The sequence below is a fragment of the Halyomorpha halys genome, unplaced genomic scaffold, assembly GCF_000696795.3.
Source record: "Halyomorpha halys isolate HHAL.00 unplaced genomic scaffold, Hhal_1.1 Scaffold410.1, whole genome shotgun sequence".
Taxonomy (NCBI): Eukaryota; Metazoa; Arthropoda; class Insecta; order Hemiptera; family Pentatomidae; genus Halyomorpha; species Halyomorpha halys.
The window spans coordinates 791,357-806,991 of record NW_027111460.1 but is presented as its reverse complement, the minus strand read 5'-3'; the positions used below and the strand labels follow the sequence as shown (position 1 = coordinate 806,991).

General features: G+C 29.4%; 1 protein-coding gene across 5 annotated transcripts in view; it reads left to right on the top strand.

Annotated features, from left to right (window-relative positions):
* LOC106682396 (multidrug resistance-associated protein 1) overlaps positions 1–15,635 on the top strand; it is a 54,993-nt gene that overhangs the window by 13,284 nt on the left and 26,074 nt on the right. For all 5 annotated transcript variants that reach the window (XM_067049511.1, XM_067049512.1, XM_067049510.1 and 2 more), the window contains exons 8-17: positions 2,323–2,508; positions 4,421–4,595; positions 5,682–5,850; positions 5,968–6,119; positions 9,038–9,175; positions 10,075–10,221; positions 10,559–10,643; positions 10,740–10,936; positions 11,340–11,516; positions 13,222–13,389. In XM_067049511.1, the coding sequence (XP_066905612.1) occupies positions 2,323–2,508; positions 4,421–4,595; positions 5,682–5,850; positions 5,968–6,119; positions 9,038–9,175; positions 10,075–10,221; positions 10,559–10,643; positions 10,740–10,936; positions 11,340–11,516; positions 13,222–13,389 (1,594 nt within the window). The remainder of the gene's footprint in view (positions 1–2,322; positions 2,509–4,420; positions 4,596–5,681; positions 5,851–5,967; positions 6,120–9,037; positions 9,176–10,074; positions 10,222–10,558; positions 10,644–10,739; positions 10,937–11,339; positions 11,517–13,221; positions 13,390–15,635) is intronic.

Here is a 15,635-nt window from a genome sequence, read left to right as displayed (position 1 = left end):
CTCTAGCCGAAACATTGGCACGATTAAATAAGTTACATCAACTTATTTGTGTTTTATTTTGACCACACCCCTAACCATCTTTTCCTCGTATAAGTCATCCACGGTTAACTATCTCTCATAATTATAAATGTTTACTTATTTTTGCTCTTCACTTACCGCACTCCCAACCATCTTCACCTCAAATACTTTTTTAATATAGCTACATTTCATTTCAAGTCCAATAATATGTAGCGTACTAGGAGGATGGAATCTAAACCTGTTCTTATATTCTTTAATACTGAATAATTTACCTTCTGTTTTTACCAATTTAAAGATTTTACTAATGAATCCACAGTGACTTAGTTCAAAACAGCTTTTAATAAAAATTTTTTATTATTTTTACAATTTAGCCCAAAAGTGATGATTGAACTGCCGTCATTAGGGATATTCATGATGTGTCAAATGTAAAAATTTGTAACACGCTAAATGTGATTAGTATAGGATTGTGAGCAGCCTAATATAAAGTCCATGTTGTATGTTAAATCCAGACGAGCTCCTAGCGGTTTTTCCGAACAACGTGTTTTGTAATCTTTCCTTCCAAAACGGATTGAATCTTTACAAGATATTAAAGTCTCCAATACCTTTGCCACATCATCTTTCCTCCATCTGACTTGTTTCTTGTTTCCTATCCTAGTTTTTTATTCCGTTACTTTATTATTATTTGTATCCATTCATTTATTAGAGTTTCAAAAACGTCCAAAAAAAAAAAAAAAAACTAGTAGCAACTAACCTATCAAAACTACAACAGACCAGCTGAGCTCCGCACCAGCTGGTCTGTTGCATGACTTCATTTTCTATTTAACAGACCTATTAACAGACTCTCAACCATATTAAAAGTTATATTGTACTAATATGCTAAAAGAAGGAAATATTTTTCCTTTAACATGCTTAACTAAAGATCAATAGTACCTCTATTATACGTTAAATTAGCAAGGGTAAAATCTTCCAAATAAAATAATGTAAGAATGTCAAAAGTCTTCATCGATTATTGAATAGTAATCAGTTTGAAAAGTATGAAATCTTGATTGTGATATAATTTGTAATTTTTTGGTTTAAATAAATGAATTTTATGTAATTTAAGTCTCAAAACAATCTATATTTCTTTATAAGTCCAACGTTTCGGCCAATTCAACCATCCTGAAGGATAATCTTAAACAGAAATTTAGAACCATGTCAATTTTAAAAAACTTTATGCAAGCTATTGTAGGAGATTACAAATATTGTTGTGATAAAGTATAATAGTGTAAATTGATTGTGATTAAAAGTTTTAATTTAATGTTAAGAATTGAAAAAATAGGGTAATTTTGGATTGAAATTATTGGCCTGGGCTGAATAGCCTGCATAAAGTTTTTTAAAATTGATGTGGTTCTAAATTTGTACTTAAGACTTTCCTAGGGCCGCCCATAGCTCAGTGGTTAAGACACAGTCTTACCAATTTGATGTCTATTTGCGGTGCCGGTTCGAATCCGGCTTGGGACGTCGACTTTTTTCATTGCGTGGCGGTCCCACAAAATGAAGAACTTTGACCCCCAACCATGGTTAGGCAGTATAGGACTCCAATGGGAGTCTTGGCCGGAAAAAAAAAAAAAAATAAAAAAAAAATAAAGACTTTCCTTGAGGATGACCTAATTGGCCGAAACGTCGGACTTATAAAGAAATATAAATTGTTTTGAGACTTAAATTGGATAAAATTCATTTTATTTAAACAAAAATAACCAGTTTCAAGAAAGTGAAAAGATTATAAATAAAGTATGAGGAGAAGATGGTTGGGGGTGCGGTCAATGAAAAACACAAATAAGTACGATTAACTTATTTTAATGTGCCAACGTTTCGGCTAGAGTTTCTAGCCTTCTTCAGGGCTAAAAACAGAACAAGATAACAACCACAGTAAGTATAGAAAAATTAAAAAAAAAAAAAAATAAAAAGAAAGTATAAACAGAATAATTTTACAAAATAGAATTAATAAAATGAAGTGATGAGAGAAGCGGGAAATAAAATAAAATGTAATATAAATGAAATAAAATGTATAAATATGCATATAAAATGTAAAATGTATACATATACATATAAATAAAATGTATACATACAAACGTTGGCACATTAAAATAAGTTAATCGTACTTATTTGTGTTTTTCATTGACCGCACCCCCAACCATCTTCTCCTCATTCATCATCCACGGTCAACTATCTCTCATAATTATAAATAAAGTAATTTTTTGTTTTAAATAGATTATCTTTTTATAGAATAGAATTCTACTAACCCATAATGGATTTTTTTTGTAGATCAGTGACACTTAAACCTTCAGAATATGCAAGAATAAATGACAATAAAGAGAATATGACTTCAATGAAGAAGCCTTTATCCATTTTACCAGTTTTATGTAAATCGTTCGGAGCAAGTTATTTAGTAGGAGCGAGTTTTAAATTAATGCAAGATATTTTAACATTTACGAATCCACAGCTTCTAAAGTAAATATGCATAACCAATTTTATTTATTTTATAGATAATTTATGAGAATGTTTTTTAAACCTATTAATAATTATGAAATTTATTCTTCTTTAGTTTACTTTTCTATTCATTTTATTGTTAAAAAATGATTGCTTATGGGAGTACAACAGCATGGTGAGAGTAACACAACACAACCTGACGTTGCAATAAATCAGAGTATCCATAGTGCAGTAACAGTCCCTATAGCTTCACAACCAGTCCCTTTAGAGGCAATATAGCAGTGTCCTTCCCATTAATTTATCCAGGTTCAAGCACAGTTAGATGAATTGGTCTACATTCACTGATCATGGCTGTTCAGGATCAGCAGGTGAATGAGGACCTATATTTCTTTCCCTGAGTCCATCCATGGACCAAACCACCTGGTGCCCTCATGACATCCTAGAGGATCACAAAACAATTCTTGATTAAGCTACATAGTGTAGGTTCATCAGTCAGTCAGTGTGAGTTACAAACAGTAGGCTGTTGGGCCTCACCTACCCGGGGAAGAGCAAAGCTTAGTTTTATAAAATGTATAGTCTACCTAATTTTTTTTTTTCATTACCCTCTGCTTGGTCATTTCTGACATGGAGGTGGGATGAGGTTATCTAGTCTAGAGGTAACTAACATATTCTAAGCATGGTTGAAGAGTCAAATTTCTATTTTGTAAAACTGCCACAAAATAAAAGCCAATCCCACTAGGCCAACATTGAACCTGCACTGCTGTAGTTCCAAGGCTGCTAAAACTGGTGTCTCAACTCCCTTGGCTAGAAACATTCCAATATGAGTGATCAACCATTTTAGGCAGTGACCCATCCAAGTACTGACCATGCTCAACATTACTATACTTTCCTACTGCAAGTACTTTAGCCTACTTGTCTACCTTGGAATCTGCTCAACGTGGCCTTGATTCAACGTACCGCCATCTTGGTTCTGTTTTTTGACTCACGAAGTTATTATAAACAATGAAACTTGGTTAGCTTGCTTTTTGGATAAACAATCTTAAAATGATACATAAAAGAAAACATATTAAAAACCCTTTATACATCAAAATATACTATTTACTACAAAAGGAGCATATTACAATATATTATTATTACTATGAATTGGTGAAACTATCGGATCTGTTAAAGAAATCCAACTTAACAAAACCAGTTAGCAATAAATATGGTGGATTGTTAGCCATTACTGATGTATTTGATGTTTGGATAATATTACATGTTCTTTATCAGAGGAATAGTTGAGTTTTCTTTCAAAAGTGCATACATTTTCTTTTGGAAAGTTTTTTTTTTTTAATTTTTTATTGAAAATGTTATTTATAATAGCTATTCAGAAAATCTAAATTTTTAAATAAACTGAATAAGTTTTTTGGGTAGAATTTTCCCATATTCATGTACTATTTTATCCTAAAATTGTAACAATTAAGTTATTATTGTTAACAATTTTTATGTATATGTTATGTTTATACATTTAAAATTCTTATAATCATATTTACCTCTTATTCATCTTTTTTATCAATTTCCATTTTGAAATCTTGTCATCACTCTAAAAATTGTATACATAACTACATTATTTAAAATAATGCCTTTTAACAGTGGTGCATTAATTTATCTCTGTAGCACAAAGCAATGCTCTATAATAGATATTACCTCTTTGGACGTATTAATATGCCTAATATACTGTTTTTTACCTCTTTATTGATGTCTAATTGTAATCCATTTTATAATTTAAGTTAAAACTTATGATTTTTTAGGATTGGAAACTTTTATTTCTGAATATTTTCCCTGATTTTTATATATATAAAAAAAATACTAGTTTTAATTTAATAAACAACAAATTCATCAATTATGCCTCATTAAAAAAAAAATTTGGTATTTAAAATATTTCATTTTATAGGTGCCTCATTGACTTTGTTAGAGGCGATGAACCGTATTGGAAAGGCTTATTTTATGCCGCAGTACTCTTGGCCTCCAATACACTTCAACTATTATTTTTAACTCAATATTATTACTCTTCTATGTTGATTGGTCTCAGAATGAAAACTGCACTTACGATGGCAATTTATAGAAAGGTAATGCACATAGGTATTATTATTACTTAGCATTATTATAGGTATCATTTTACCAAAAGATTAATTTATTTAAGAAATTTCTTGTAAAGATTACTAGAGCACTTATTATTGTCTTAATCAATTATTTAACCTATATGTCCCTCCGAATTGATAATATTTAACATAATAATAATTAATAATTACAAATTATGTAAATATATGAGAAAAATTTCACTTATATATAACCGTTTGTAACTGTCATCTCTACACCACTCTATGTCTACGTAATTACATAAAATATTCGAACCGAAAAAAGATGACTTAATGGGAAAATTTAGAAGGCCTACACAACACTGAATTAAGGGAACTGCACTCGGTAAATATAATTCTAGTTATAGCATTGCGGTGTAAGATAGGTGTGTAAGGTTGTAGTGGTTAGTAACGGATCCCTAAAATGTTAATAAGCACTGAATGGACGGGTAAACATCTGATGTGTAGACCAAAATGTAGATGGGAGAATTGCATTTGTTTTTTATATATATAAATGATTGACTGTATTATTTTAAATTATGCAGAAGAAATAAGTGGTATGGTCAAAAGAAAACAAAAAATAGTTAACAAGTATCTATTTGCTGATGTTTTATCCCACTTTGTAGAACTTCATCAGACAGTCTGTTTTGAAATCTCTCAACTGGAACAGTCCTGATAATGCCCAACAAAGTGGGGCACTTCTGATGCCCACCTTAGTTTACTTCTTATATCCTATTATCCTACATTGTCAACAAATTTTTAGTTATTTTTGCATATTTTTTAGCCCTGATGAAGCCATGAAAAGTAGGGCAAAACATCTGCAAATAAAATAAAATATAATTTGAATATAATGATAGTTTATTTTTTTATATTTTTTCACTTGGAAATTGAAACATGGTAGTAAACTCATTTGCAATATATTTTAATCTCTTTATTAGCAGAAAGTCTAACATCTTTTTAAATTTATAAAAATTCTAGGGATGTTTCAAGCAACTCAGATTTTCATAAGTAATAACTCATTCGATAATTAAAAATATATTTTGAGCATTTAGAAATTCTCCTAATTTTCTTTTCTAGGCTTTAAAGCTGTCAAGTTCTGCTCGAAAGACTTCTACAGTTGGTGAAATTGTCAATTTAATGGCTGTTGATGCTCAGAGATTTTATAATATCCTTATTTCAATGAGTAATCTGTGGTCTGTCCCGCTGCAGATTATATTAGCAGTTTTCTTTATCTGGCAGATTTTAGGTAAGCATTATGTCCAATAAGTTTCTATTTTCGTCTCTATTTAAACATTTATTCATTGTTATTATTTGAAACTGGCATCAAAAATGAAATATTAATACATACTTTTTCTGTTTTAAGGACCATCTGTTTTAGCTGGTTTTGTCATACTGATTATTATGATACCTGTCAATGGATATATGGCTAATTTAGCAAAAAAATTACAAATTAAACAAATGAAATACAAGGACGAGAGACTGAAAATTATGAACGAAATCCTTTCTGGGATAAAGGTTTGACTTTATTTAATTATAGTTTTATATATATTCTTTTATTTTGGTAACATAGGGTTGGAAGAGAAGTAATTTTGGTTTTTAGTGTGAAATAAAACTCAATTTTTTAAATACAAAAAATGAACATTAATCAGTCAAACACCTTCCATTCTGATCGATGACATTTTGCCATCATTCTCTAACTTCATGTTCCTGTGCTAAAAGAACTTCTGGTCCTTTTTACAAAAAAAAAACTCAATCAAATCCGATTTATGATCATCATTATTAATGAAATTTTTACCATTTAAGAAGTTTTGTAAACTTCAAAGTAAAATGACAATCCAATGGTGCAAATATGGGCTATATGGTAGATATGACATCACTTCTTAACCAAGCTCCAATAATTTTGTAAGTGTTACTAAAGATGTTTAAGACTTTGCAATATCGTGATAGAACTTGATTTCTTTGAATTGCAGCAATTCTTAATTTTTCTCTTTGATTGCTTCCTCCAATGTCTTGAGTTGTTGGTAATAAATATTTGAGTTGCTTGAAAGTAGCTCAAAATACACAATACCGTTGTAACCCCACCAAATTGACAGCATGATCTCTTTCTGATCCATTACATTTGGACTAGGATCTTTTTCAATTAATGTTATTGTAGGAAATTCATTTTTCATTGCCAGTGAAAATTCCTTTAGAAAAAAAAAGAAAAGACGATTGCATTTTATTTGAAATATGTATCACATGGTTAGATTTAAATTTAATCAAACATTTAAGAACTTCAGCATAATTCTTGATGTATCTAAGAAAACCGCTTGTTGAGCCTCTTTTAGCATATGAATTGGTAATTCCAGTCCATCTGTTCCTGCCTCTTTGACTTTGGGATCAGCCCCTTCGTTAATATTGTAATTGATTAAATTGTATCCTTCTATAGTCTTAACACTTTTTATTTCATCAACAGTCCAACGTTTCGGCCATTTTGGCCATCCTCAAGGACAATCTAAATATTTAACTGCTTATTATAATTGGTAAATTATAATTGATAATCTATAGAATATATATGTATTGTAACATTCCAAATCAATTAAAATAAATATAAGGAATTTAACTATCTTTTTTATTGTCAGTTCTAAACTATAGCTTTGATTACTACAAGGTTTAAATTAATAAATTAAATATTAACTAGATATGAGAATTTTATTTTAAATTAATAAACATTATTGACTCTATCTCAGAGTGGGTTTTCCAGACAATAAGAACACAATTACACTTAAAAGAATTATTAGCTACTTTTACAAATTAACTTAAATTCAATGTTGTGCAAAAATAATCAATTATATAATCTTCTTTGATGATGGATGCTTCTTAATGTCTTCTTTCGAAATATCTACAACTGACAGTAGTGTGGTCAACACCACCTGCTTCCAGGAGACATCTCTTCTGCCATCGAGGCAAACAAGTCTCACTTTTTCGTTCATTACATTCCCCATTTTCGATATTCTATGTAAACATCAATTGTAGCACAATGTTTTTAAGTGTTTGTCTATGATTTTCTTTATGTAGATTTTCCTAAATACTTTTATACTTTTTCTTATCCCTCTTCTATTTTTACTTGAATTTACTGTAAATACAATCATGATAGGAAATTAACTAAAGTTGAAAATATTTGAGTCTGCTCAACATGGCAGCAATTCTACCGATTTCAGAATGGGGCCTCCATCTGGACTACTTTTAACAATGTTTTCTACTCCATATTTGATTGAACAAATTTGGCAACCTTGCTTATTGGTTAAATGAAACAAATGAGCAATATTTAACATTGATACATAAAATAAAACTATTTATATAAGAAAAATAACTATTTATCAAAAAAAGAGGATATTACTATATAATATATTTTCTATAGATTATTGTAATATTCAAAAAATTATTTCAAGTAAATAAAAGGAAAATTTATAGTTTTAACTTATTCTCATATCCTAGTATAGCTTGGGTTTAAATGAAAAGCTATAATATTAAATAGATAGTAGAATTTTATTTAAATTTTATAACATTTTAGACTCTTAATCTCAGGGCGGGTTTCTAGGCAATCAGAAACAGACACTTTTCTACTAATAACTCTTAATTAAATTAATATTTACTTTTACAAATGTATTTAATTTTAGGTAGAACAAAACTAACTAATTTATACAACCTTCTTTTGATGATTGAAGTTTCTTTGTCTTCTTTCTCAACTGGCTGTAAACAATCTTTCAACAAACAAATACTGACTACACAAAGCATTGTTCCTCTAATTCTCTTCAGCACACATCCAATCTCTTGGCAATACAAACAAAGAATCACTTTATCTTCAGAGATGATTCTAGATCTCTTCTGTTTCTAGATGTCCCACTGAGAGAGACAAAAGATGTTTAGGACCTCCTGCATCCAGGAGATGTCCTCCTTCTCCCGCCTAGACCACTAATGAAGTATAAACCCTACATCCTGTCTAGAGTCTGTTGTAAACATGGATTGTATTACAACGGTTTTGAGTTTTTTCTTATGATTACATTTCTGAATATTATGCTTTAACACTTATTCTTGACTTCTAGTTTTTATTAAATTTACGGGAAGTTAAATAAAGTTTAAAATATCTGAATCTACTCAATATGGCCGTAATTCAACAGAATTTTGAATGGCACTGCCATCTTGGCTTTATATCTTTTGAATGATATCTTTTGTAACCGCATGTTTTACTGATGAATATTGGTTAGCTTGCTTTTTGGTTTAATACAACAAATAAACAATACTGAAATGATACATAACATAAAACACACTAAAAATCATTCATATATAAAAAATAACTGTTTACTCATAAAAAAGGATATTACAATATAGATATATATATAGATTCTAATAATTATTATTATTTTATCTATTTTTTTTTTTCACTTTTTTAGGTATTAAAGCTTTATGCATGGGAACATAGCTTCGAAGAACGAGTAAAAGAAATAAGAGAAAAAGAAATAAAAATAATAAAACAATCTGCTAATCTTAAGGCTGTAACATCATTGATTTGGTCGTGTACACCATTTTTAGTATGTGATATAATTTATACTTATTTTTATGCTCTATGATTTCTTTCCCAATATATACTTATTACTTTACCTATTTCCCATAATATACTATAATGGAATATTTAGTAAGGAAAAGTATTGTGAAAAAAATCATGAGTTTGGGACGGAAATGCATATTTTAAAGTCCCCTTAGTCTAAATAACCAAACCTCGTAAAATGGTCCATATTAGCTTAGCTTAAAAAAAAAAAAAAAAAATACAAAACTGAAATTACATATTTAAGAATGTCTTGGATGTTACTGCAACTTTTTCAATAAACTCGAGGTGCCACTTAATGGAATTGATTTTTCACATTTTTTCAATTTTCTCGGAAACTGCTGTAAGGATTTTGATTAGTGTACAATTAAATGGTTTTTATTATTGGCTAGTTCATATCCTTATTGAAATAGTCTGACAGGGCTTAAAGGACAGTTTTTGAAAAACTTTTCCCCTTAAGTACCTTTAATTTTGTTTGTTTGAAAAAAAAAATAAACAGTTCTTGTTAGCAATAATAAGCAATGGATAATAGAAAATATTAAAGGATTTTATTAATAACTAAAGGAGAAAAAATTAAAAGAATACAGAAGAATACGATTTTGACAGGAAAAAACCGAGACCACCCGAATATTCTCAATTTCATTATGACTTTGTTATCTTTTGTTAAAGTGTTATATTCTTGGAAAAAACAAAATTTATTTTTGTACTTTTCCTCATCGAGAAATTTTTTTTTTTTCGAAAATCACTAAAATAATAATAACTTCAACACAAGTCCACCAATCTACTTAAGTTTTACTAAAGAATTTTTGATTTGCGGAATACTTCTTATTGTGCTTTGTGGTAATTTAATGACTTTTTATTATAAATTAAATTTTAATTTCCTAGGTTTCACTAACTACATTTGCTGCTTATGTCCTCATTGATGAAAAGAACGTTTTGGACGCATCAAAAGCATTTGTTTCCCTATCTCTGTTCAATATTCTACGAACACCAATGATGATGCTTCCACAAATGATCTCTAACATAATTCAAGTAAGTCAATAAATATCGATAAATGGTGTGTGCTCAGCTTAAGATATAAATTATTAAAATTTAAAGCATTAAACTGCTGCTACATTTTTGTTGTGTATAGTAAGAATGTATATTGTAATATTCATAATTTATTTGAAATAAATATAAGGAAATTTAATAGTTTTAATTTATTCTCAGATCTAAAATATAGCTTTGAAGGTGACAAGGTTTTTTCTTTAACATTGTTAATATTCTTTCAAAAGTTTTAGAACTTTCAGATCATAAATATCTTTGCATTCAAGTTACTGATTTCGAATAACTTTGTTATATTTTCAAATATTATTTATATTTATTTCAGGTTAGTGTGTCAGTGAAAAGAATTGATAGTTTTCTGAACAATGAAGAATTAGATCCGGAAATAGTAGATAATGATGGCAAAGAGAGTAAGTTTTAAAAATTATTTGTTATAAAGCATTTTGTTTTCTAAATTATTCAAATTTATTTTCATCAATCTTTTTATTACGTTTGTTTTTTTTTAGTAAATCCATTGGTGATAGAAAATGGTACTTTCTCATGGACTAATAATAGCGAAGAACCTATACTCAAAAATATAAACCTAAGAGTGAAAGAAGGTTCCTTGGTTGCTGTGATCGGTAATGTAGGATCAGGCAAATCCTCTTTGATCTCTGCATTTCTTGGGGAGATGTATAAGCTTGATGGAAGAGTCATTGTGAAGGTATGTTACTGTATATGATTACTGTACTTCCTTCATGATATACTGTTGTTGATAAATATTTTATGTTATATAATAAAAAAAACTAAAATCTGTACCGTTACAACCCATTAAGAGTTAGGGGTGCAGTACTTTGTAAAGAAGTACTGTTACGAGATCAATGGTTGTGCAAGGAGGTGATTAGGTCAGCATTTTACCTAATTAAGGGTACCCACTTCATGAAGAGTCCTGAACCCACAGAGCTGACTCACGGCTACAGTGAAACAGAAAATAATTATCTGCCACAGCCGTACTCGAACCCGGGTCCTTGGAATTAGGAGCACAGTGCCTTACCACTGAGATATGCACTCCCATATTTTTTTAAATTTATATTTATTGATTAATTGCTATTATTTTTTTTTTCAAGGGATCCATAGCATATGTATCACAGCTTTCATGGATACAGAACTGTTCTTTTCAAGACAACATATTATTTGGAACAGCATGGGATAAGAAAAAGTACAATAAAGTTATTGAAGCTTGCGCATTGAAACAAGATTTAGAGATGTTACCCAATGGTGATCAGACTGAAATCGGTGAAAGAGTAAGTCCATTTAGACAATACTGAAAAAATTCATTATCCTAGTTAATTAAATACTTTGTTATATTAAGATTTTGTTTCTGGAAATTCTGTGCTCATATTACTTATTTTAATAAAATATTAAATGCCATTTTAAATTAGAATTATTGATGGGTCTGCAGTAGTAAGTTTACTTCATTCTACAAAATTTTTGTAAATTAAAAAAAAGTTTTCTAGATTCTACTGATGAGGTAAATTTCTTTTTATTTTTAAATATAAATATATTAGCACTAAAAATCATACTGGGTCATCTAAAACCCACTCTTTTCTTCTATGAGTGCAGAAGGAAGCTTAAAAGATTTGGAACTTCCTCCATGTTGCACAAAACATTTAAAATAATTGATACTATTGAAGTAATAAACAAATATATACACAACTAGATATAAAAACTCTTTAACTATTAATGCAAAAAGTTAATTTTAAATGAAATTTACTTAGCACATTTCTCATTATGTTAATTTCAATGTTTTTTTATTTACATCAGTGGTTTCCAACTGGTGATCTGCGAGTGATGAACCTTAGGGTGGACCGCAGAAATGGTTCGGTAGCATATATTTTATAAGGAAATTATTTTTAAAACGGCTTTATTACTACCTACCTAGTACTCGCTGAAAGGTTTTAAGTGGTTAATACATGACTGAAGTGCCTTAGAATACACTATTTAATTTTTTATATACATATTTATATATTGTTTTGGTTCTACTGACCTTGTAGATCTTTGTAGAGATTTTTTGGGATTTTAGTATTCTTGACAAAGGGAAGAAGGCTCTGTTTGTGCTTGTTATACGCTGATCTTTCTCAGTCTGTTGATCATTTATTTTTTACTACTACTACTAGCGTGGCTCTACAATCCGGTGTCGAATCCTGGCCTCCTCCAGCAGCTTCTGCCAATTGTCTTGGTCCTGTGCAGCTCCCATCCAATTCCGAAGCCCCAGCATATTTGTTGCATCAGCAGCAACACCATCAGCTCATCGCAGCTTTAGTCTTCCTCTTCTCTTGGTACCATGGAGTGGCTCCATCAATTATTGTCTAGGTGGATCCTCACTGCCCATCCTAACGACATGTCTTGCCCATCTCAGTCTTGCAATTTTCATCACTCAAACTATATCAGACTCCTTAAACATAGTTTCTTCGTGAAGGCTGTGATGTCCTATAGTAGGGCGATAGATTTCTTCCTTTCTAATCTTAGCATTGAAGTCTCCAGCAATTATCTTTATGTTGTAGCTTGGGCAGGCGTCGAGTCATAGAACCTGTCCTTTTCTTCATCATCAGCCACTTCCGTGGGAGCATGAGCACAGATGATACTGTAATTGCAGAACCTCCCCCGTATTCTGATGTGACATTCTGGGACTCACAAATTTCCATTCAATCACCAGTTGTCTGAATTTACCCGCAACAACGAATCCCACACTAAACTCGTGGGTGTTCTCACGACTGCTGTAAAATATGGTGTGGTTCTTCTTCTGCATTATGCCTTGGCCCGTCCATTGGATTTCCTGGATGGTAGCTATGTCTAATTTGTAAAAACTTATTTGATCTAGGAGCAGTTATTTATTTTTTACACATATATAAAATATAAATCAAGCAAAATCTTGAGTATTCCTTTTTCTTAATATCTCGCTTCTAAGTCATTAAGAAATTGGAGTACAATTTTTAAATTTGTATACAGGGGGTCAACCTCAGCGGAGGTCAGAAACAGAGATTGAGCCTGGCTAGAGCTGTCTACTCCAACAGAGATGTCTACTTATTTGATGATCCGTTAAGCGCTGTAGATAGTCACGTAGGCAGCCACATATTTGAAGAAGTTATTAGCTCACATGGAGTTCTTCGAAACAAGGTAAAACTAGATGATGAGTTAATAGTTGACCGTGGATTATATAATGAGAAGATGGTCGAGGGTACAGGAGGTGAAGAACACAAATAAGTATTGGCACTAATAAATAAGTCTTTACTCATTTGTGCTCCTATCTCCTATCTTCTCCTAATTGTTAAACTAGATATTAAATAACTGCGGTGTTAAACGTTCTACAACTATCCTTCATTTCCATTGATAGCAATTAAAATATTATAAATAACATTTCTTTAAAATAAATCACTGTTAAATGTAATATGAAATGTTTTAAAATTATTTGTTACAATTAATAATTGAAAAAGTAAGTTGAGCTTAGTTCTGAAGTTATTTTAGGAATTTTTAAAAACATAATTTTCTAATTTCTAAATAATCAGAGCCTGGATTTTTTGGCAATAAAAAAAAAATGTCCAAATATGCAGTAAGATAGCTCAAATATTCAAATATATCACTAACGTGTCAAGATAAACTACTGAACTAAGAAAGAAATAGCAAGAGGAACTAAAAATTAAAGCGAAATGATTTTACACGTTTTATTATATGAAACACTTTTTAAAAAATAAAATATCAATTCTAGGTTTTCTTTCCAAGGAATTTGTTTGTTCTTTTTATTAAGATGTTGAGGTGAAAAATAAGCTTCCTTCAGAATATTATCAATATTCTATATTTCTTTCTACAATGTTTTAGGTTTCCTCATTTTTAAGTATTAATATTCCTACAATTATAACTATTATCCACAATTTTTTATGTATAAAATTAAAACCTAATAATCAATTTTAGCTCATTTGTAAGTACATCTATTTATTTTTTATTGATTTATTTTATATCAGATTGGCTTGGTGGGCCTTACTTGGTTACTCTTATATTAACCAAGTAAGTACAATTTTTTTTTTAAAACAATTGATTATGGGAGGGGGGTATAGTCTCATACAAAAGACACCTCTAACTATATACAATATTATAAATACATTTCTTTTTGAAATTTCGTCATATAGTCATTTAATTAAAATTTATAACACAACATTGTTTAAACAATATCGTTCACAACTGATACATTCATCTGTCTGTTTACGTCAACATCTTAATAAAAATAAAATATCAAAATAATAAAACTTTACAATTAGTTACAAAAGAAAAACAGCAATAATCATATTCATGAAGGATAAATAATTTATAATATTAAAGAAATTACAAATGAGTATGAAAATAATTAAAACACATCATAGCTATTAATAAAAATAAATTGCGTACATTTATAAAAAATATGCATGCCAGTGGATAAAAATATTAATTATAATTTTTTAAAAAAAATAATATTTGAAATTCATTGAAACTTACAATATTAATAAAAAAAAATTAGGAATGATTGTATTTAATTACTAATTGACTAATTTTCGCAAAATCCTTTTCTATTTTTCAAGTTTCTCCTACTTTATAATCACTGAATCTTCAAATATGCAAAAGAAAATTTGATTAATTATACCTGAGTAACCTAATCCATAAAGATATTTGATCAGCTGTTTAAATATTAAATGCAATTGAATAAGAATCCGGATCTTGATAATAACCAAAAAATGTCAAAATCTGGAAATAGAGTATAATACTTGAACTATCAAAATAACTCTATTCCTTCAACAATTATTTTTTCTAAATAAATTTTAGTGAACAAAATATAATAAGGTAAATGATTCTAAGTGGATTTAATTTATGAATTATTATTTAACATTGTCGTATTATAACTGGTCCAGTTATGCATTACATTTAATTATCTTTATATCTCTATGCCTAAGTACTGTTGCGTTTAGTTTTCTTGAAATTTAGAGGTATTACTTCATATATTATTTGAGCCCTCTAGAATTGAAGTAAACTTTTTTTTTTTTTTTTACACAAACCTTTTAATTAAACTAAGAATTAGCAGCTTCAAAATAAATAAATTGTAGAAACTATTTAAACATATTTAAAAATCAAACAAATTAAAAATAGTCTTATTATATATTATTTTAATAATTGTCCGTATAATTTCAAATTATGAAGAAGATGGTCAGGAGTGTGGTCAAAAGAAAACGAAAATACTGGAAGATTGTTGATTGACCGCGTGAATAGATGAATGGAATATGGTCCGGGTGTGGTAAAAAAAAACTCAAATAGTAGAATTATACTATTTTATTGAGCCAACGTTTCGCCCCACGTTGCAGGGCTTTGTCAGGGCTAAAAAAGATACAAACACATAGTTA